Source organism: Penicillium mononematosum (assembly GCF_028829835.1).
Source record: "Penicillium mononematosum strain IBT 11891 chromosome Unknown utg000005l:1.0-9366267.0:1.0-9372171.0, whole genome shotgun sequence".
NCBI classification, from domain to species: Eukaryota; Fungi; Ascomycota; class Eurotiomycetes; order Eurotiales; family Aspergillaceae; genus Penicillium; species Penicillium mononematosum.
The window spans coordinates 3980428-4000801 of NW_026643275.1; the positions used below are offsets into that span (position 1 = coordinate 3980428).

General features: G+C 48.8%; 9 protein-coding genes across 9 annotated transcripts; 5 read left to right on the forward strand and 4 right to left on the reverse strand.

Annotated features, from left to right (window-relative positions):
- Positions 1–263: 263 nt before the first annotated feature.
- Positions 264–2453, forward strand: N7519_009652 (uncharacterized protein; the record flags this gene model as incomplete). The annotated part of the gene is made up of 1 exon (XM_057296425.1): positions 264–2453. The coding sequence occupies one exon, from the start codon at positions 264–266 to the stop codon at positions 2451–2453; it is 2190 nt and encodes a 729-aa protein (XP_057144307.1).
- Positions 2454–3380: 927 nt separating this feature from the next.
- On the reverse strand, positions 3381–3704 carry N7519_009653 (esterase; the record flags this gene model as incomplete). The annotated part of the gene is made up of 2 exons (XM_057296426.1): positions 3381–3526; positions 3635–3704. The coding sequence occupies 2 exons, from the start codon at positions 3702–3704 to the stop codon at positions 3381–3383; spliced, it is 216 nt and encodes a 71-aa protein (XP_057144308.1).
- A 1013-nt stretch (positions 3705–4717) lies between these two features.
- N7519_009654 (uncharacterized protein) lies at positions 4718–6503 on the forward strand (the record flags this gene model as incomplete). Its single annotated transcript, XM_057296427.1, has 6 exons — positions 4718–4730; positions 4865–5201; positions 5298–5384; positions 5446–5734; positions 5796–5870; positions 5940–6503. The coding sequence occupies 6 exons, from the start codon at positions 4718–4720 to the stop codon at positions 6501–6503; spliced, it is 1365 nt and encodes a 454-aa protein (XP_057144309.1).
- An 880-nt stretch (positions 6504–7383) lies between these two features.
- Positions 7384–9816, forward strand: N7519_009655 (phosphoketolase family protein; the record flags this gene model as incomplete). Its single annotated transcript, XM_057296428.1, has 1 exon — positions 7384–9816. The coding sequence occupies one exon, from the start codon at positions 7384–7386 to the stop codon at positions 9814–9816; it is 2433 nt and encodes an 810-aa protein (XP_057144310.1).
- A 277-nt stretch (positions 9817–10093) lies between these two features.
- Positions 10094–10594, forward strand: N7519_009656 (class I SAM-dependent methyltransferase; the record flags this gene model as incomplete). Its single annotated transcript, XM_057296429.1, has 1 exon — positions 10094–10594. The coding sequence occupies one exon, from the start codon at positions 10094–10096 to the stop codon at positions 10592–10594; it is 501 nt and encodes a 166-aa protein (XP_057144311.1).
- A 404-nt stretch (positions 10595–10998) lies between these two features.
- Positions 10999–11820, forward strand: N7519_009657 (alpha/beta hydrolase; the record flags this gene model as incomplete). The annotated part of the gene is made up of 1 exon (XM_057296430.1): positions 10999–11820. The coding sequence occupies one exon, from the start codon at positions 10999–11001 to the stop codon at positions 11818–11820; it is 822 nt and encodes a 273-aa protein (XP_057144312.1).
- Positions 11821–12542: 722 nt separating this feature from the next.
- Positions 12543–14353, reverse strand: N7519_009658 (putative RSC complex subunit Sfh1; the record flags this gene model as incomplete). Its single annotated transcript, XM_057296431.1, has 4 exons — positions 12543–12647; positions 12704–12788; positions 12854–13882; positions 14148–14353. The coding sequence occupies 4 exons, from the start codon at positions 14351–14353 to the stop codon at positions 12543–12545; spliced, it is 1425 nt and encodes a 474-aa protein (XP_057144313.1).
- Positions 14354–15326: 973 nt separating this feature from the next.
- Positions 15327–17106, reverse strand: N7519_009659 (putative general stress response protein Whi2; the record flags this gene model as incomplete). Its single annotated transcript, XM_057296432.1, has 7 exons — positions 15327–15347; positions 15398–15596; positions 15714–16063; positions 16117–16255; positions 16310–16346; positions 16402–16896; positions 17100–17106. The coding sequence occupies 7 exons, from the start codon at positions 17104–17106 to the stop codon at positions 15327–15329; spliced, it is 1248 nt and encodes a 415-aa protein (XP_057144314.1).
- An 813-nt stretch (positions 17107–17919) lies between these two features.
- On the reverse strand, positions 17920–20332 carry N7519_009660 (dipeptidyl-peptidase III; the record flags this gene model as incomplete). Its single annotated transcript, XM_057296433.1, has 3 exons — positions 17920–19035; positions 19085–19964; positions 20046–20332. The coding sequence occupies 3 exons, from the start codon at positions 20330–20332 to the stop codon at positions 17920–17922; spliced, it is 2283 nt and encodes a 760-aa protein (XP_057144315.1).
- Between the last annotated feature and the right edge of the window lie 42 nt (positions 20333–20374).

The following is a 20374-nucleotide window of genomic DNA, read 5'->3' on the forward strand; positions in this document are numbered from 1 at the left end:
CTCTTCAGAATTGCGAAATGGTTGGGGAAGCTGACACTGGCCAATAACGCGCTCTCTATCCGCCACACTGGCAGTTGCCAAGTTGAAACTGAGCTAAGAATGGAATCGCATGGGGCGCTCAGGGCGCTCGTTTAAGGGGCCATGGTCAGCCCTGTCGGGGGAATAAAAAGCAAAAGCGTTTGCGATGAAATATTCCACATCTCTTTTCTTTTGATTTTTCCTTTTCTTCCACGAATCTCCGCGTGCGGCAAAACAATCTCAAGATGGAGACAGCAGACGGTGCGGTCCATCTACGGCAACTTCCGAGAAGCTCAGACAATCTCCGAGACGCACCTGAATACACTAGACACGATTCCTCGTCCGGGTCTTCCCCGCTACATGATGAGGAGCTTCCATCATATAGCCAGGCGCGGTCAACAGGACAAATTCTAGGACGAGGGCACAGTACTTTGCTTCATCGATCGGCCTGGGTATCTGTATTCACGATCATTTACGTGGGACTCGTCCTCTATGTCTGGGCCATGACTACTATACTGTCAATCCGCCCCTTAAAAGACAAGACCTGGGCGTACTCGTTTGAAACCTCACGCTCCAATTATTACTATGAAGCAGATTTCGATCAAGAGAGAAAGATCTATCGCTCTATGCGGACTATTCAGACCTTTATTCAAGTTGTTACTCTTCCCTGGATTTCCACAGTGTGTGCTAGTGCCGCTGTAATCTATGCGCAGAATCAAAAGGATCCTATGGGCCTTCGGCTACGCCAAGTCACAACGTTGGCTGACCGCAGGTGGATGGACTTTTCTTTGTATCCAGCACTGATGTACGGGAAATGGAGGCAATACGGTAGCACGCTACTGGCCACCGCAATCTTCATCTGGGTATTTGGTCTCATCATATTTCCCATCCAGTCGGTCTTTCTCAGTTCACAGTCTGTCAAAGTCCGGACTTTGCCCCAACAGAGTGCCACTATCTATGACTTCAGCCCACGTGGTTCTTCGTATCCAACATCGTACAATACCGGCAAGGACGTGTTGAAAGTCCGCAATGCCCTGAACAAAGCGAATGGCGATATCTACCAACCTAACCTGTGGAGTAACAACAGTGGAGTTCATTTCTTGACTCTCAACGATCTGTCTTCTCAGACGTACTACTCCCAGGTCCCGAGTGGTTTCAATACAGGATTGATTCGTCAATTTTCTCCACGTGTGAACTCTACAGCTACGTATGAGACCATAGGAGCGTCTGATTTCCCGGTGGACTGCAGTTCACGCCCAGGGGCATTTTATGCCGACTATTCATCTTCGTACTCGCGGCGCACTTCTTCTACTTCAAGTTATTCTTGGGGTGTCACTGCATGCATGCCAGCAAATATGACGAAATCTCCTTGGCAGATGGCACGTAGCCGGCAGGATTTCTCTGAGGTTCTCTATCTCAACATGACACAAGAAGAGTACCGCTCAGGACATTCTCTTCAATCTCTTTTCCAGGTCACTGTCAACACCACGGCTGGCTTCTTTGAATTACCCAACTATATGAACAAGGGTGTACCCGGTCCCTTACTGGACCAAGACCCAGTGGAACTTTGTGACCAGCACTGTTTATACCAATTCAACACATTCTATTCGGGGAGCTATTACCGCCGTGATGGGGTCACAGTGGAAGGCACTCTCAAAGCCGCATCGCTTGGCCCCATCTCAACAGACCACAAAGGACCGTTGTTATCGGCCGCCCTGGCAAGCTTCGGCCCTGGCTCTTTTATCGACACATTCATTGCAACCGCCGCAGCCCTTGAAGCAGACGACAAAGTTACAGACGAAGTGTCGTCAAACTTGAGATCTGCCTGCGTTGCGAACCCCGCACTCACCAATCTGTTCGGGGTTTCCCCTCTGGAGTGCGCGTCTGCTGGGATCGACCTAGATGGCAACTGGTACCCTGTTGGGTCACAGATTGCGCAATGGATTAGTCTGTTCCAAAAAGACGCGGAGTCAATTCCGAAAGCCTTCACATCAGCGGCTTTCCTTGCCAATCAGGAATTCCTTTCCAGTCAGAGGGGCAAATGGTCTATCGCCCATGATTTAGGCGCCGATATGGATCTTCCATCAATTTCTCCCGCGGGAATCATCGTAGTCTCCATCTTGATGGCACTTTATTTGCTTCCGCTGTTAGCTTTATCACTCTACGCAGGTCTTTCCTATCGATGGACCGAAAGATTGGATTCCTTTGTGATGCTGCGATTTGGCGCCTTTGCTGGTGATAAGATCTTTCCTTTGCTCATTGGACGCAAGAGTGATAAAGTTGATGAGATGGACGAGATGTCTGGTGTTGTTCGGGATGTGGCAACATACCCAGGCGACGAGGCTATTAAGATTGGGAGGTTGGGCTTCGGCGAAGGCAGCAAGTTGCGAGAAGGCCGTCGCTACGAGTGCTTCCAAGGGACGACGAGCCATTGAATTCTCACGAATTTCAACGGATGCAACAGAATATCCACCGCCGAACCTGACACTTGATATACGTTATGTATTGGAAGGAACTCTCGGTCATTTCTAATGATGTGATTTAATCTAATAATAATGTTTATATAACTCTATTATTCTCGACGCTTCCAAGGCTATTTTACGACTAGTTGATTTCATTAGACATTACCTAGGTATAGTAGGTACCTATGTAATTAGTTAGTACCTAAGTAGTGAATGCAACAATTATCCCCTTCACCGTTCACCGATTTCCATCCCATAAAGCGCCTGGTCCTTCAATACTTGATAGAATTTATTTTATGACCAGACCAGCATAGCAGCTTGGACAAACTTATTCTGGGAAAATCTCTTGCTATGGTACCCAGGTGGTAATACCCCTGTGTAGCCATTGACAACCAAGCGCTCTCACAATATTTGAGCAGATGTGGAAAGAATGGAAAGAACGTCAATAAAAAACCAGGTTTTCAATCCCCGGGCTTACTGAGGCCAAATCCAGAGAGTCCAGGTTCATTATCCCATTGATGAGGATTTTGCTCGACTAAGCCCCAGAAGACCATGAGCGAAGGCAAATTCTCGCCCAAAGGCTCCTTTTTCAGAAAGTCTTTTGTCTCCCGCAAAATGAATTTTTTATTTCACCGGATCAAGGGACTGCTGGCCATGTAACAATCAAATAACCCGGGTCGTGTAAACAACGCAAGTAATGCGGGAAATCCCCCATAGGAATGGTCGTAGAGTGCTTCTCTAGAGACAGAGACCTGTGGAAACCGGGCCTTAACCGCGGGTCAAACTGAACTTTGAATGAAGTTAAGGAATATATCAGCACCTCTATATCCAGAAATGGGAGTTTCTGTTAGCGAAGATAAATCAAGAGTGCGTCGTCGCATATCATATAGCTCTCTCTGTTCAATGGGTATCCGATAGCAACAGTGATACCCCACCAGCAAAATGCGACGCAGGAGCACAACGCCAGGCGGCCTCAGTTGCAGTCAAGAATAGAGCATTTCCATCGACAATATATGTAAACGGGCGCTTTTTCTTCTTCTCCAATCCTGGAAAATCGTTAGCGGGCACTTACAAGATGGGGAATGAGCCGCGAGCAGAAGTGCTGACACTGTGCCAATGCAGCGGTCAAGAGACTTGAATCAGGTATCTTTCACCCTGCTCGTTATTCATGTAGAACTGCTCAGATTTTGGGAGCGGGACCGCGGTCGGCTTGGGTTCGCTCATCTTGATGTTCCTGTGAAACAGCGTTGAGTAGCCCCCAGAGATTCGAGTATTTGGCAAAAAGAAGCTCGCTTACTGCATTGGAATATTAGGAAGATTCGAAAAACTCGAGTCAAAGTAGTTTTCGGTCCCGGTTTCGGAGATTGAGGCGTGGGTTTTAGTATGTGGCTGCTTATATGTATAGAGAGTGTACGGAGTATCATGTGGCACTGTGGCTTTTTCATAGACAAATTTTGGAATAATTGGTAATGTAGTTGACGGTAACATACGTTCAAATTCTCGGGATAACTCTTTTTCACATATCTCACGTATCTATTGATGTGGGAATTTGTTACTGCAAACCTGGCCGCTATAGGCACGACCGAGGTCCAGGAATCTACCAATTCCACGATGAAGACTAAATAATAATGAGGACTAGATAATATTTGCCGGATATGGGTAAAGACAGTGAGATGTGTAAAAATAGACATGGCAAGCGTCAGGTCTTCTTTGTTTCCCGCAGCTCTCCAAGTTCCACGCATTCTCGCCCTCGGACATGTATACCGCGCCACAATCCATTTTGGGCTCTCATTTCAATGGATACAGGGATCTGAGGCAGATGGAGCTAGCTGGTGTCTTTCATGACTTCAACGTGATCCAAGTGAAGTCTCTGAACCTTTGAGGTTGAATCCACAAATCTTTGTTTGACAAAGCCAGCCGCATTAAAGCCTCTTTACATCAGGTACAGCGGAGGAGGATTGCCCAGACTGAGCCCCCAAAAAGAAGCACAATCCGTGTCAAAGATCAAAGGAATAAGTCAAAAGTGTATTTGGGGGAATCCTCGAAGTCAGATCCACTGAGAGTACGCCTTTGCAAGAACTCGCCGAATGAGGCGTTTCAAAAGCTATGTTGAATGAACAGCATGAAAAGGAGATTCGACCTTCATCCAAGAGCATGCTCTGCCATCTTTGTTCCATCTTGTCTACGGCCTTCAAGCTTTCTTTGACATCGCATAATCGAGGCTTCCATCCGGTGCGATGGGTTCGGCGTGTACAAAAATCTTAGAACACAAATACCTTCGAAATTCTGTCCTTCGTATTTACATTCGTACATGCTCAATATTTGATTTGCTAGTTACCTAGAGAAAGTGTCGCCTTGGTCGTGGCTATCTACTCTGTTGCAAGATGCCTCCGAAGCCTTTTTTCCCTCGCGCCGCAAACCTGAAGGTAAAGGTGCACCCAAGAAGTCGGATGGAAAACGCAAGGCAGATAGCCAGAGTGAAGATGCAGAGGCAACCCCTCCAAAGAAGAAGAAGACAAAAAAGGAAATCCCACAGAAGCTGGACAAGGAACGTCTTGCAGCCGATCTCTTCACTGACTATTCGAAACGAAGGAAGAATCGTAGGAATCTTAGGCTACAAATGCCCAAGAAACAGAAATGGCCAAGAGTAAAAGGCGTTATCAGAGAGCGGGAGGATGCACCTCAAGGTTGGAACCCAGAGGAGCCTGATCTGATGCCCGAGTAAGTTCTACCTCCTCTGGCTAATTAATACCGGCGCCGCTGTTCATCTCTGGACTAGGGAGTTGACCTTTCTTATGCAGTGACTTTGAATCTCAGGTGTCTTGAGCGGATCAAAGAGAATATCATGCCTCATGTCTATCAGCATAAACTGGCAGAATTGGTGGCAAAGCAGGCGGAGCGCGAGTGAGATTATAACTCCAAATTTTTCCTAAATAGAGAGACTAATTTGCTTCCCTCTATCCAGTGCACTGATAGCCACGGAGCCAGGTTTAAGTTGGCCCGTTGTACAACGCCTAGATGATCTCAAATTTACGTTGGATTGGCTCATGGCGGAAAACGACAAGTACAAGATGGTTGATACGGTAAAATCCATTATTGCACGATACCGATCAGGTGAATTAGATTGGCACCCGGAATTTGTCACCTACTGGCATGCTGGAGTTCAGCTCTGCCTGCCAAGGCCTTTCCACTGGGAGGAATACCGCAGCATTCATGACAAATGTCAGGGACATGAAGGGTTTTGGGTCGAAGGTGTAAGTCTTGTCATAAAACCCCTTGATTGCATCAATAAACATACTAAAACCAAGTATTCAGATTCTCGGGCCTGCGCCTGGCTTGAGCAAAACTTCGGTAGTATGCCAACCGGATCCGCGTATCAATGCCACAATGGTAGCTATTTCCCCTCTCTAATGCCGTATTGACCAATTTTGTTGCCCTATTTCTAACAATCTTCTTCAGGTGAGGCTTAGCCTTCGGATTCCGCAGGCTCAGCCACCTGCAGGAAAAGGATTATCGAGCTTTGAATTCCCGTTCATGGATGACACCGGGTCTACGCATATGAGCATATTTGAAGACGACATCAGCATTCTTCAGGATAACAAAAACCACCCCTTGCCCCGATGTCTGGGTGTTGGTCTCCACTATACCTCAGATGACAGGCGGGTCCCCGCGTTATATAGAGAATTAGAAGTCAACATGTGGAGTGTGGACGAACAGCGCTTCATGTCCAACTGGGAGCCGATACCGGTTTCTATCCGAAGTGGTCATGCAACGAGGGCCGGCGCTGACCGTTTGAGTGGGTCATGGTTGCGACACAGGTTTTACACTGGAACTTGTCCTGATCAATCCATGCGTCTTTGGGTGTTTAACTATAACCCTGGGATACCACCACAGGGTGAGAGGACCCTTCCTACTGCGACCCCGGCACAATTGGCCGCGCCCTTCCGAACTACAGCGCTTCGTCCGGTTGCAGACTTTCCTCATCTTGACCCAAGTTTCGCATCGGGACATAGTTTGATCTAACTTGCCGAAAGATGCATTCTGCCTTTCCTTATATATCTTCACTTTTGCCTCCCCCTGTTAGGTTGCTTTTTTGCCTCGACCGTCTTTCTTTCCCTTTGAACTCCTGTATTGCGGTGTTTGCATTTTTGGTTTGTTTTCGACTGTTAAATGTGACGTATATATATATACTACATCCAATGTGCCACTCCAAAATTGCGAAATACAGGCTGTTGATCTGATATCATGAGCATCTATGGATAGCATGGTTGATTACTCGAGTATGTAGCAATAGATGCCATGGGAGACCTATTCCTATTGAACATAACACTTCATGTCCTCTTTATCGTCTTTGGAGGAGAGATATTTGAAATGAGATGCACCAAGTCAAACTAAAGAGGTAAAATGGAATTAAAGCATAGGGTGTTATCCGACCGGAGGAACAATGTTCCAAGGGTTTATCCGGTCATATATATATATAGTCCAGGCATGGACTCAATGACACTTACATTGTACTCCATTTGCTCCACTTCCTTACAGCATAAGTACGTAACTTCATGACAGGGCTGGCCTATCTGATGGGCAATCATGTTATATTAACTATGATCATTTACACATGCACATAAGTACCTAGGTCATGATTCATGCTTAATGCATCCATTCGCAGATAGCAAACAAATCACACGTCATTGACTTATCAGACAATAAGTCTGTCAGTATAATTAACCAAAAATCTCTACTGTCACTTGAAAGCATTTACTTCCTTCATCGTAAACTTTATTATTTCTTAGCATCTACAACTCCAGTGTACTAACTTTTCTATCTTTGTCGGATCCTCAGACCACGCCGAGGGATTGGTTCTCCTGCATACTGCAACATCTCAATCCCAGCAGGGATACACATCATGGCATCAAAGGCAGGTGAAAAGAGTATCTCCGCCTATGGAGAGGCTCGTTCAACAGTGGAAGGGAAACCTCTCGATGCCGAGACAATCCGTAAAATGAATGCCTGGTTTCGTGCCAGCATGTACCTATGTTTGGGTATGCTTTATCTTCGCGACAACCCACTCCTCAAAGAGCCTCTTAAGCTAGAGCATCTCAAAGCCCGACTCTTGGGTCATTGGGGTTCCGACGCCGGGCAATCTTTCACCTGGATGCACATGAACCGTCTCATCAAGAAGTACGACCTCGATGTTCTTTTCGTTTCAGGCCCCGGTCATGGCGCCCCCGGAATCATCTCACAATCTTACCTTGAGGGTGTCTACTCGGAAGTCTACCCAGATAAAGGCGAGGATACGGAGGGCTTGACGAAGTTCTTCAAACAATTCTCTTTTCCTGGTGGGATTGGAAGCCACGCGACCCCCGAGACACCTGGCAGCATCCACGAGGGAGGCGAGCTGGGATATTCATTGTCGCATGCCTTTGGCTCGGTCTTTGACAACCCCAATCTCATTACTTTGACCATGGTTGGAGACGGCGAGTCCGAGACCGGCCCACTTGCAACCAGCTGGCACAGCACCAAGTTCCTGAACCCGGTCAATGACGGAGCAGTCCTGCCCGTTCTCCATCTCAACGGATACAAGATCAACAACCCGACGGTACTTGCACGGATCAGCCACGATGAACTTACCTCTTTGCTCGCTGGCTATGGATGGAAACCATACTTTGTGGAGGGAAGCGATTTTGATAGCATGCATCAGGCCATGGCGATTACACTCGAGCAATGTGTCACAGAGATCAAGGAGCACCAGAAGAAAGCTCGAGAGACAAAGACCCCGTTCCGACCTCGCTGGCCAATGATCGTTCTGCGCACACCTAAGGGATGGTCGGCTCCACGGGAGGTTGATGGCCATCTTCTCGAGGGATTTTGGCGCGCGCATCAAATTCCTATCACTGATGTCCGCACCAACCCCGCTCATCTTAAGGTGTTGGAGACATGGATGAGGGCCTACAAACCAGAAGAGCTCTTCGACGAGAATGGTACATTGATTCAGGAACTGAAGGAACTCGCGCCCACGGGCAACTCGAGGATAAGTGCCAACCCCGTTGGCAATGGAGGTCTCCTGCGCCGGCCGCTCCATATTCCCGATTTCAGAGAGTACGGGTTCAAGGATATTGATCCTGGACTGACAATCAAGGGAGGCATGGCCAACATGGCGAAATTCCTTCGTGATGTAGTCGCTCAGAACATGAACAACTTCCGGCTCTTTGGCCCCGATGAGACTGAATCTAACAAGCTTTCCGAGGTGTACAAAGCAGGCAAGAAAGTCTGGATGGGGGATTACTTTGAAGAAGATAAAGATGGAGGAAACCTGTCTCCCAATGGCCGCGTGATGGAGATCCTCAGTGAACATACTTGTGAAGGATGGCTGGAAGGCTACATTCTTTCTGGGCGACACGGACTGCTCAACAGCTATGAGCCTTTCATCCACGTCATTGATTCCATGGTCAACCAGCATTGCAAGTGGATCGAGAAGTGCCTTGAAGTGGAGTGGAGAGCCCGAGTCTCGTCTCTTAACATCCTGATCACCGCCACTGTTTGGAGACAAGACCACAATGGCTTCACCCACCAGGACCCCGGATTCCTTGATGTGGTGGCTAACAAGAGCCCCGAGGTGGTTCGCATCTATCTCCCGCCCGATGGCAACACTCTCCTCTCCGTGATGGACCACTGTCTCCGCAGTGTCAACTACGTGAATGTGATCGTCGCCGATAAACAAGAGCACATCCAGTTCCTGGACATGGATGCAGCCGTCGCGCACTGTACCAAGGGTCTCGGAATCTGGGACTGGGCTAGTAACGACCAAGGCGCAGAGCCAGATATCGTGATGGCATCATGCGGTGATGTCTCAACCCACGAAGCTTTAGCGGCGACCGCACTACTACGTGAATATCTCCCACAGCTCAAAGTCCGTTTTGTTAATGTGGTGGATCTGTTCCGACTGATTTCCGCCATTCACCATCCTCACGGTATGTCCGATAAGAGATGGAAGTCCATTTTCACCGTCGACAAGCCCATCATATTCAACTTCCACTCCTACCCCTGGCTCATCCACCGACTCACGTACAAGCGACCTGGTCAACATAACCTGCACGTGAGAGGGTACAAAGAGAAGGGCAACATTGACACGCCGTTTGAACTGGCTATGCGCAATGATACCGATCGATACAGTCTCGCTATGGCTGCCATTGATTTGATTCAAACTCTTGGGAACTCGGCAGCTGGTGTGAGAGAGAAGCTGTACAACGAGCAGCTTGCGGCCAAGTCCGAGGCTTTCGATAATGGGGTTGATCCCGAACATATTCGCAACTGGAAATGGCCTTTCCCGAAAGAATAGGGGATGTTCTTGTTGGAGATATTCATGTTAATACAGGTCAAAGTTACCATAGCACTTAATACATTCCAAGGTTTTATGCAAAATTGGCCTCGAATCAGAAGAGAATATGCCAATTACCCCGGTCTCGTAAACTACACTAACCCTCATCAGGTTACCATAAAAACAACTAGTCATATTCCCCGAGGTCTAAATTACCAAATGAGTCATTGCTAATTAATAGTTTCTCTTTCTCACAAGATTCACCATTCAGCACACTACCGACAACATCTCCGTCATAATGTCTGAGGCCATCGATAACCATCAAATCAAGGACGACGTAAAGAAAGCCTATGATGAGATTGCGGAAGTCTACCTGAACTGGACACAACCTTCTTATGAAAGACGACTTTTCTATCTCGATATTATGCTTCGATCCTTTGATTCTGCTAAGAAAAACCGCGAAATTAGCATCCTTGAGCTAGGATGCGGTGCCGGAGTGCCGTGTACTCAACTGTTGGCATCGCGTGAGGACATCAACGTCACTGCCAATGACATATCCGACACTCAGATCGCCATGGCGAAGGAGCGACTTCCTGAATCCGTGAACCTGATGCCGGGGGATATGATGGAATTAGAATTCACCCAGGGGCACTTCGATGCTGTGATGGCCATGTATTCCATTTTTCATCTGCCACGCAATGAACAAACTACGATCCTCCGTCGCATCTACGATTGGCTGAAACCTGGGGGAACGGCTTCTCGCAAATTTCCCCGATACTGGATTTGCGAGCGCCTCTGATAAATCTTGGTTGGGTGGCACAGAAGGGGCAATGCATTGGAGTGGCTGGGGTAGAAATGAAACGAGAAGACTCCTCACAGATCTTGGCTTTGAGATGGAGATTGATGAGGTTGCCGTGGATTGCGAAGAAGGAAATGGAGTGTCGCAGAGTGTCGCGTTTCACTGGATCTTAGCCAGGAAATGAGCAATATGAAGATATAGTAGAATCATTATAAACCGGCGTTTCCCTTGCCAATCCTCCGTTAAGATGTCTTTGATAGTAGACCTCCGTTTAAACTGACCAGGTGACCGCTGACCTCTGACTACGAGGGTGCCCAACCAACCTTGAGAAATAAAATCCCAAAATTATCTGACCTCTCCCAGATCACCTGGGCGGAGTATCAAAAGAGAAAAGAACAGAAAACATGGAGTTCCCTAAACCCCACATCCACCATCCCCAAGCCCCCCATACCCACACGGTTATCCTCCTACATGGTCGTGGCAGCGATGGCCCCGAGTTCGCCGAAGAACTTTTCTCATCTTCAACCTCCAAAGGCAAAAACCTGCCCTCCTGTCTACCCTCCTACCGCTGGGTCTTTCCAACCTCACGCGACCGATGGAGCACTACATTCGAAGAGGAGATGTGCGCCTGGTTTGACGCCTACTCCCTAGACAATATCCACGAACGACAGGAACTACAGAAAGACGGAATAAGAGAGTCAGTCTTACACATCCTCGATATTCTCGAGGGGGAAGCTCGACTTTTAGATGGGCGATTTTCCCACATCTATCTTGGAGGCATGAGCCAGGGGATGGCCACTGCCTTGTGGACATTCTTGGCTGCAACCGCGACGGGCCGGATCCAAGTCCCACTAGGTGGTCTACTAGGCTTTTGTGGTTGGTTGCCATTCGCGCAGCAGCTAGAGCAGTTGCTATCCGGTCCATCCCTTAGTCCTGGCAGCGCTCAGGCACAGAGTCTAATATCCGGGTTCTACTTTGCTGAAATTGCTGAGATATCGCACTCCGATCAGTCTGTTCATAATTCTGTTTTATCTACGCCTGTGTTTCTAAGTCATGGATCAGATGATCCATGGGTATCTGTGGAGTTGGGACGACAGGCATGTCAAGTTTTGCAGAGGCTCATGGTACGCGTCGACTGGCAGGAGTTCACTGGCGCAGAGGGTGACGGCCACTGGGTTAAGGAACCTGAGGGCTTTGACCATATTCTGAAGTTCCTTGAAGGTTGATCTGACGATACACGCTGCCAGTGGACCCAGGCCGTATATGGCCATACCTACATGCGTATGTAGACATGGAAGGCGCCAAGTTACCGTCAAACGGCCATTCCAGAATATCAAATACCTATGCAGGTAATTGGAAGTGAGAGGCGAGGAAGGAGCATTCCCACAAGATGATTTGTTTTGCATGTCACGAGATAAAGGACAAATAGGAAAGTACGGGGTTTTTCATTCTGGGAAGGTGCGTCTTAGGAGTATAAAACCCCCCTCAATCCCCCAATCTTTCCTCTTCAACTCTTCCCCCAGGGTTCCTCTCTGAGTGACTTGTGTAGCTCCAAATGGCATAAGTGTATCATTGTATAATCACATTGAATGTCTACTCTAGTTCCTAGTAGCCCTCTGTCTTCTATGAATCCTCGGAAAAAGGAACAACATACATCGAAGGCAGGAAAGACGTTGAGTGATGAGTGAAAAGTAAAAAAATAAAAAAAATTATGGCGATTCACAATGATAATGACGCCCCTAGATTTTGCAGATGGAAATCAAGAGTAGATGCCTGCAACAGAACAGAAAGGCGATGCGCCGTGGCGCCGTGATCGGTAAAAGAAAGGTGCAACAACAGCGGATTAAATGGTTGAGAAGGACACGGAGATATAGGAAATCGGTGGCGTGAAGTAGGTCATTGAAGCTTAAGATAGTACATTAATGCAAGGAAAGATCCCGTCGAAAATTTATCCATATCGGCCGACGGGAACGTCGTGGCGATGAAGATCCTTGGACCATTCCGGTGCAACCTTATCCCGCTCATAGAGCAGGCCACAGTTATGGCAGAGTGTCTAGACATGATGGTTAGAAAAACAGTTGGGTAATACATTCTAGAGTGACCACTTACCCGTGGGCCATCTGGACCATCGCGCACAGCCCAAACTGCTGTGCCCCACACCGCACAGTTCTTGCATCTCCAGCTTTGGCGTTCCCTGTAGGCAGAATTCATTAGTGAGAATATTCCAGTGAGATGTAGATATGTCTAGCAGCCGCATACCATTCGGAAAGCGTTCCACCGCCGCCACCGTACCCAGCCCCTGATCCGGTATCAGGAGTTCCCCGGCCACCAGGAGTGCCACTTCTGCCTGTAGGACTCAAGCTACGGAATCGGCGCTTGCGCTTATTCCTTTCTCCACGTCCGAGCGGAGTCTCACTATCTACCTCGAAGTAATTGCCACTGCTCTGCCTTGAGATCTCAGGTGTGATGCCCGTGGTAGAAGAGAACCTAGCTGTTTCTCGGCGCAGACGTCGGATCTGACGCTCACGGTCACCTTCTCTCCGCTCGATTTCTTCCTTGGACAGTGTCTCGACCTGAGGTTGCCACTCATCGCAAATGGTTTCAGGGTCATAACGCCAGCCAGCCTCCACGCCGTTGGCTGCCAAATTCTCGATTTCGTTGCCGTAGCCGGTGAGGCCGCTGACAAGAGCACCGCTTTCGCAGACTTCCTTTTTGAACTTCAAAACTGCCTCGTAGATGGCATGTGCAATCGCACTAACCCATTCACCACCAAGGCTGAGATCTGCGCAAGTGATACGCGCAAACTCTTCAGCCATTCCAGGTGGGTGTAGTAGAGACCACTCGAATTTGTCTGTGTAAAGCTTGTTTTGCAGGTTGATGTTGAGGGTGATCAAGCACCGATATGCGTCATCGGGGTTCAAAAGGCTGTCATTTACCAGCGCTTCCTTGGTCACTGTCACAGTGGACGTCACATTGGGCCGGTTATCAGGTGTCGCAATGTTGGCAGCAGCTGGTGTCGTCGACGTGTCTCTTGACGGTTCAGTCTGTGGCGGAGCACTGGGCAAAGTACCTGCATCTGTACTCTGGAATAGGGGGTGGAGAGCAACGCCAGCGTATTCCTCCAGCTGTTGCCGGATCTGGTTGCTGATGGTCATGGTCGTGGCTTGAGGATTTGGGAGATCAAGATCGCGGACGAATCCAATAGCAAATTCTTCGGGCGTGGAGAGTGATTCGTGGAGGTTCCATAAGAAGGTATCCTTAATACGGAACGGGGGTAATGGGTCAGGTCTGCGATACGCAGGAAGAGTCTGATTGATGCTAGGGTCCACGACTGTGCGTGGGAAAGGGGAATGGCTCAAGGGGTTGATGAGCGGGGACTTCGACGTCAATTCGGATAGGAACGAGTGTCAAGGGGAGTTGCGCTTGAATCTGCAGTTGATCGGCACACCTAGAATCACCACGCTGTATGTTAGCCGGATTTTTAAAGATAAACAGGGAAGACAGAGGCCGCTCTCGTTAATGGCCACATCAGTCCTGACAATAGGGAACATACGCTGGTCGCAGCATTCTCTTGATCATCCACTCGCGAAAGAGGCCTTGCACCTCCACCGGCGCATGCACTTCTTTGCCCAGCTTCTCTGAGTAGGGCACCAACTTGTCGGTAGCGGATTCTTCACGCCGAAGACTCCTCCAGTCCCGTCGGTCGCCGGGGCCCATCGGTCTCATCAAAATCCTCGTCATCAAAGCCATCTTCCGCATAATTGATGGCTGTGGTTCCACGCTTCGTGGTGCGCGGAGTCGGGCCGGTCTGTGACGGAGGATTGACAGGTGTGAGCAACGCGTTTCCATACTGGCGCATGCGCGGGGGGTAGGAACTGATATAGCCTCGGAGAGGGGACATGTTGGCGACTCAATTGCACAATAACATGCCCCTTCGAGGTATGGGCGGGAGAAGAGAGAGCTTGCGATTGTTTTGATCGGCTCGATGTTCGAAGGGCTGATCACTGCAGTGAGGCACAATTGAGAATGGTCCAAGCGCGAAAAGGTTAACAACGAGTACTTGTAAGATGCCACAGCATAAAGTAAATGTGTGAGAAAAATCAAGATCGCGTCAAAGGAATCCAGATATGATCCAGTTGGAGAGATTGGCTCTGAGATCGATATTCTGCGCGACTTTGCCCAATTCGACGCTAGTCCCATTCCAAGGAGGGCATCATGTGATTAGTGCCTCAGGCCAACACGACTGGAAACCATCATAGTAAAACAACGACATCAATGGGCGTATCAATAAACAATAAAAAGCATCAATACGCACTGGCCTTTGCTCATTTCTCTTATGCCATAGCTACATGTGTATGTACATATTGTATTAGGGCTCATTGTGGTATGAAAACAAGACTCAAATCCCAAAACAAGCAAACGGAATGTGAGGGGAAGGCTACAATTTCCAACTAGATCTGCACTATATATTCAATCTCCACAGCCAAACTAACTGATTCACAAGAAAAGAAAATCTACCAACCAGACTAGAAAATGGATACCGAAAGGAAGGAGAACACCCAAACTGCTGAGTACGCCAGCGCTGTTGTTCGTAAGATGAAAGGTTGAATATTTGTTGCAGACATATTTAGATGCAACTTTAGAAAAAGAAAATAACAGTTGAAACTTCGAGGCACAAGGCCGGGGAATGATAATCGCACATGCAAGGGAAAGAAGAAAGGAGGGGAAAAAATCAGCGGAGCCCAATAACACTCTGCGATGGGATTAGCTATAAAGAGTTTTAAGTGAGGATTGGGGTCTTACCATCTCCAAGGTCCACACACGCCGGATCCAGACCTTTACTGGCCCCTCGACGCCCTCGACGTCGTGCAGCTCAATGCCCTCCCACCAGCAGCGGCGGGCAGGTTTGCGCCAAAACAAGAGAAGCTTCTGGGCCATCCCCACGGAATTGTTGTTCGACAGGTCTCCGCGGATATCGGTGCGGAGTTTGGCCAGTGCAAGACTGCAGATTACTGCCTTGTTAGGCTCCGGGCACGGTGGCCCCACTGGTCAGCACGATCAAATCCTCTACATTGTATATTAGCATTGGCCCATGATTGTAATATCGAGTTCAACTCACCCGGCTGTCAGCATTTCAATAAGATGCTGTTCGGTTGATCCAATCTCCTCGCTCTTGCGGAGTCCAGAAAAGATGCCATCCTGTTTCAACAACGACCTACCCGCCCCCCGCTTGACTTCAAGCATTTCATCGTGCCCAATGTCGGCGCGAGGGGGAATGACATAGAAGTCGAGATCCTCTCGGAGGACAATGATGCCAGCACGGTCCTGGAGCATGTCACGGGCTGATCCCTGCATGGGATCCGACATTTCCATGTCTGGTGAGTTTGAGCCGGAAGGCAGAGATGAAGGGATGGTTTGGGCAACAGTTCGGAAGAAATCCAGCATGTACTGAAGTGAGACCGGATCATACTGGATAATATCTGTCAGAAAGAACTTGATACTCAAGATGGAGATTTGCGTACGTCAACCGGGAATACATCCCCGTCATGGAAACCATTTGTGGCATGTCCATCTGGGAGGAGGCCATTGGGGAAAAGAGAGAGCAGAACGAATTCAGGCAAAGTCAACAGCTCATCTCGCGAAAGGGTGAACCGCGTACCACTATCAACTTGTTAGACTATGCATAATTGAGATATGAATGAAGCGCAATCCTACCGGAGGTCAAGACCGACGTGTTCATCCCCACCGATGTCTATTATAACATGTTAGCGGAAAGCACACAAAGCGTATTTGATTGTCAAACACACCACCAAGAGTGTTAATTGGCGGCCCCCCGGTCTGCTGAACCTGGGTTATGATACTGGAGGCGCCTCCTGCAGCAGCCATCACGTAGGTGAATGACTCAAGTGGACTATAGCCTTCTGTGTATGGCGGTGGTGGTTCACCGTCGTCGGACGAGCCTTCGTTTTTTGGTTCAGTGAAAGACGCTTTTGTGTCAGCAACTGCCGAAGATGGGGCCGGCTCGAGCGACTCCTCGACAGGCGCTGGAGGCGCTAAGGCTGGAGGACAAGCTGGTCCAGGTTCAGTAACTTTATATGGGCGATTGGTGTCCGGAAGTGATGAGAAGACAAGAGACGAAAATGGCGGAGGATATGCGGGTGAGGAACTCGACGCTGATGCTGGGGAGTGCGGTGGGGGTGCAGTGTAATAATCGTCGTCCTCCTCTAGGGAGTCCGTTGAATGGGGCGGGCACGCCGTGGTTGAAGGGTCCGACGGCGGCGTTTCTCGCGACACCGTGGTTTCTATTATCACCTGAATCACGTCAGACAGGCTGATTTGTGTAGGCAAAATGATAAAATGCTGACTTAGTCTAGCAATGCGACTGATCTGGGTCGAGTGTCGTCCAAGTCGCTGTGTTCAAGAGTCCTGGCAACTTTCCAATTCAATGACTTTCAGCACCAGGATGAAAGAATCTTTGTCTCCAAAATGAGTAAAACAGCTATACGCTTCATCTGCTAGATTCGCAGTGATTGAGTGTTAGAGAAAGAGAGCGCTTAGAGGTTGGGGAAGATGGGTAGATCAACTTGGGACGGCGGTAAGTCCGAGCGCCTCACTAGCCATCGAGACCTTGGCACGTGCCGTGTCCTCTGTATTTTTGTTTTTGTTTAGTTTTGGTTTTGGATTTAATCTGGATTTCCTGTTCTCCCTAGGTAGAGACGATTATTATTGTGGGATGATATTAGATGTGCCTACAGCATAGCGAAGTCATGGTAACCTTAGGTATGCCCATGCTTGGACCTATTTACAGCCGGTCCCCCGCAAAACCGCCTCCTATTGATCTCTCATTTCATGATGATTGTGACCATCTTTTGATTTTTGTTTCTAACTTTGGAATAATTCAAGAGTATTGTACGTATAGGAACCATTTCCTTTTTAGTTTTTTTTGGGAATACTCATTATCAAAGTCGAAGATCATTTTCATAGACTGTATAACCTTGGAATATACCCTATGTTCGCCACATAGATAATCTTAAAACCATGTCTCGGGTTTTTACTATGAAGATCACAAGGAAAACGAAACGAATCAAATGCGACTTGGTAGAGAAATCATGATCTAACTGTTGGTATGACTAGTCTGGTGTGGAATAGGGGTAGTTACACCTAGGCAATGACAACAAAAGTCATCGTCCAGATGCCCCCTGAGAAGAGATAAAAAGGGAGGTTATTTATGTGTATATGTAACGACTTCCATGGGGGATAGATACGCGCTATATATGCATTTCATCTGTATACTTCAATATTTAGATATTTTTATACAAGTCGTATCAGACGTTACGCTCTGCAAAGCTCTGAATCAGACCCTCGAGAGTCGGTTCATACTCCTTCAAGCTGACCTGGTCACCCTCAAGAATAGTATTGGCCTGCACAAAGACCTTACGTGGGACCTTGTTCTTCAAAACAACCTCACGAACGGTGGTTCCCCACCAGCTGTCAACAGAGGTAATATCGTCGTACAAGCCCTTACCAGCCTCAACATCTGCGGTACTCTTGTAGATATGCAGCTTCTGGAGGTACTTCTCCACGGCAGGACGTCCGTGAGTCAAAATCTTGGACCGGTCAAGATGGATCTCCAGATCAGAGAGATCCTCCTTGCTGTAAGACAACTTGACGAAGTCATCACCGGCATCGAGGAAGGTGCGCAGAATACTATACCGAGCCTGCATGTGTGCCTGGCCCCATTTCTGGGTCTTCGGATCCCAGAACTCGAGGGCGACCAAACCTGCGCGAGCCATGGAAAGGTAGGCCACGTACAGGACGTCGCCGGCCTCACCGGCCAAGTCTTCCTTGCCATCACCGAATCCAAAGATCTTCAGGATGCCAAAGTCGCAGCCAAGAACCATGGCCACGCACTCAGCACGGCACTCTTCATATGACGAAGCAATTGAACCAAATACCGAGCTCCATGTCTGTCCAGGCTTGTACCAGGTCGACACGGGCTTGTTGGTGACGGGGTTGATGGGTGGGTTCTCAATGTCGAAGTTGTACTTCCCTGGCGCTGTCTCCTGCAACAGCTTACCAGTCCCATGACCCAGCAACTCGTGGATGCCGACCTGGACCTCAAAGGCCGGGTCGCGGAATGCGCGGAAGACTTCCTGGTCTCTCTCAGCAATGAAAGGAATAGCTTCGTTAGGAGCCTTGGCGCTGAGAACGTTGCCCAGAGACACATTCTTGAAGCCAAGGTTCTGGCGAATGTCATCATAATTAGGCAAGTTTATACCAGCTGGGAGACCCGAGCAGGCGAAACTCAAGACCTCCAATGAAGTGAAGTCGGGGCTGAGGAACTTGTCCTTCTCAAAGTCTGTGCCCCAGGGCAGCTTGGGAATCATGCTCTCGGCACTGTCAACCAGCGTCCCGAATGCTCTGGTGCGCTCCAGATTAACCTAGAAATGTTAGAGATAGCAGTAAATATAAACTCGTCACGTGTCATACCAAAGCAACGAAGCCTTCCCATTCTCCGCGCACACCATGGGGGTCTCTGTATGTTTCAACAAAGCCCAGGTTCGTCTCCAGGACTGGCTTTTGGTCCTTAACCCAGATGCGCTGGCTCTCCTTGAAAGCCTCGATTGAACCAGCTCCAAATGAAAGAGCATATGAGTCCAACATCTTCTTCTGGTTCTCATTTGCAGCAGCAAGTCCCGCCTGCTTGACGCTGTGCGCGATCTTTGCCATCTCTTCCTGATGGTCACCGAAGACAAGACGCAGCGTCTTTCCCTTCAGGTCTCCGTCAAGCTCGAATGCGACCACATCGCCGAGATCCCGGTCCTTCACAGGAGGCGACGAAACACCAGACGCGATCAAAAGCTCGAAATCACCTGAGGATGTCTTCCGGATTCTGGTGTTCTCCAACGCAAGTCCCTTCTTCTCCATCAAGTCACCAATTGCTGTGATTTCCTCCTGTGAGATTGTTGGGGAATCGGGGTAGTAGGTGGTCATGTGCCCCTGCTTGGGATATCCTAGGTGCATCATCGACTCTTCACTGGTCTCGTATATCCCTCCTCCAGTGGTGCTAGCCTTCTGGAAAGCCGCCTTCGTCTCCGCAGTAGCCGATGACAGAGCTTCGAATGCGGATGCGGACAGCCGAGGAATGAACTTCGAGTCACCAAAGCCCTTGTAATTTCCGCAGTTGCCTAAGAATTGTCCCGCATATTCAAGGAAGAAACGGAGATCCTCGGAGCTGACTTGTGTCTTCTGGGCGAGGCTGTTCCAGTCGCCATTGGAAGCATGGTACAGTGATAGGATGAGGTCGTAGATGGGTTCGGACTCGGGGGAAACCTGGCGCAGGGTGACTCGAGTGCCCTCAAATGCGGCTCTGTATACATTCCAGAAAAGTTAGCTGCCAATAGCTCTTAGAAGGCGTGGTATTGGCGGGTGTATCGCAGGAACACCGTACCTGCTCATGAAGTGCGCATATTTCCTCAAGTTTTGGTCTTTGAGGGTATCGAAGTGTGACTTGACTTCCAGTCTCACCACGGTAGGAGGCGAGTCAGCTAAGTAATGCTGTTTGATGCTTTCGTCCATGGCGGCGCGGTTTAGATGAGAATACGAGGAGAATGTGTTTGCCAGTTGGGGAGTCGATAGGCGAGAGATTCGATGGAGGGGTAACAAAGGTAACACGGATCTCCGCGCAATGCCACGCATAGAGTGCATATGGAGGGGCTTCACGACGAAGTATGACATATCATGAAGAGGCACCAATCAGGTACGTGTTTCCTTTGCCAC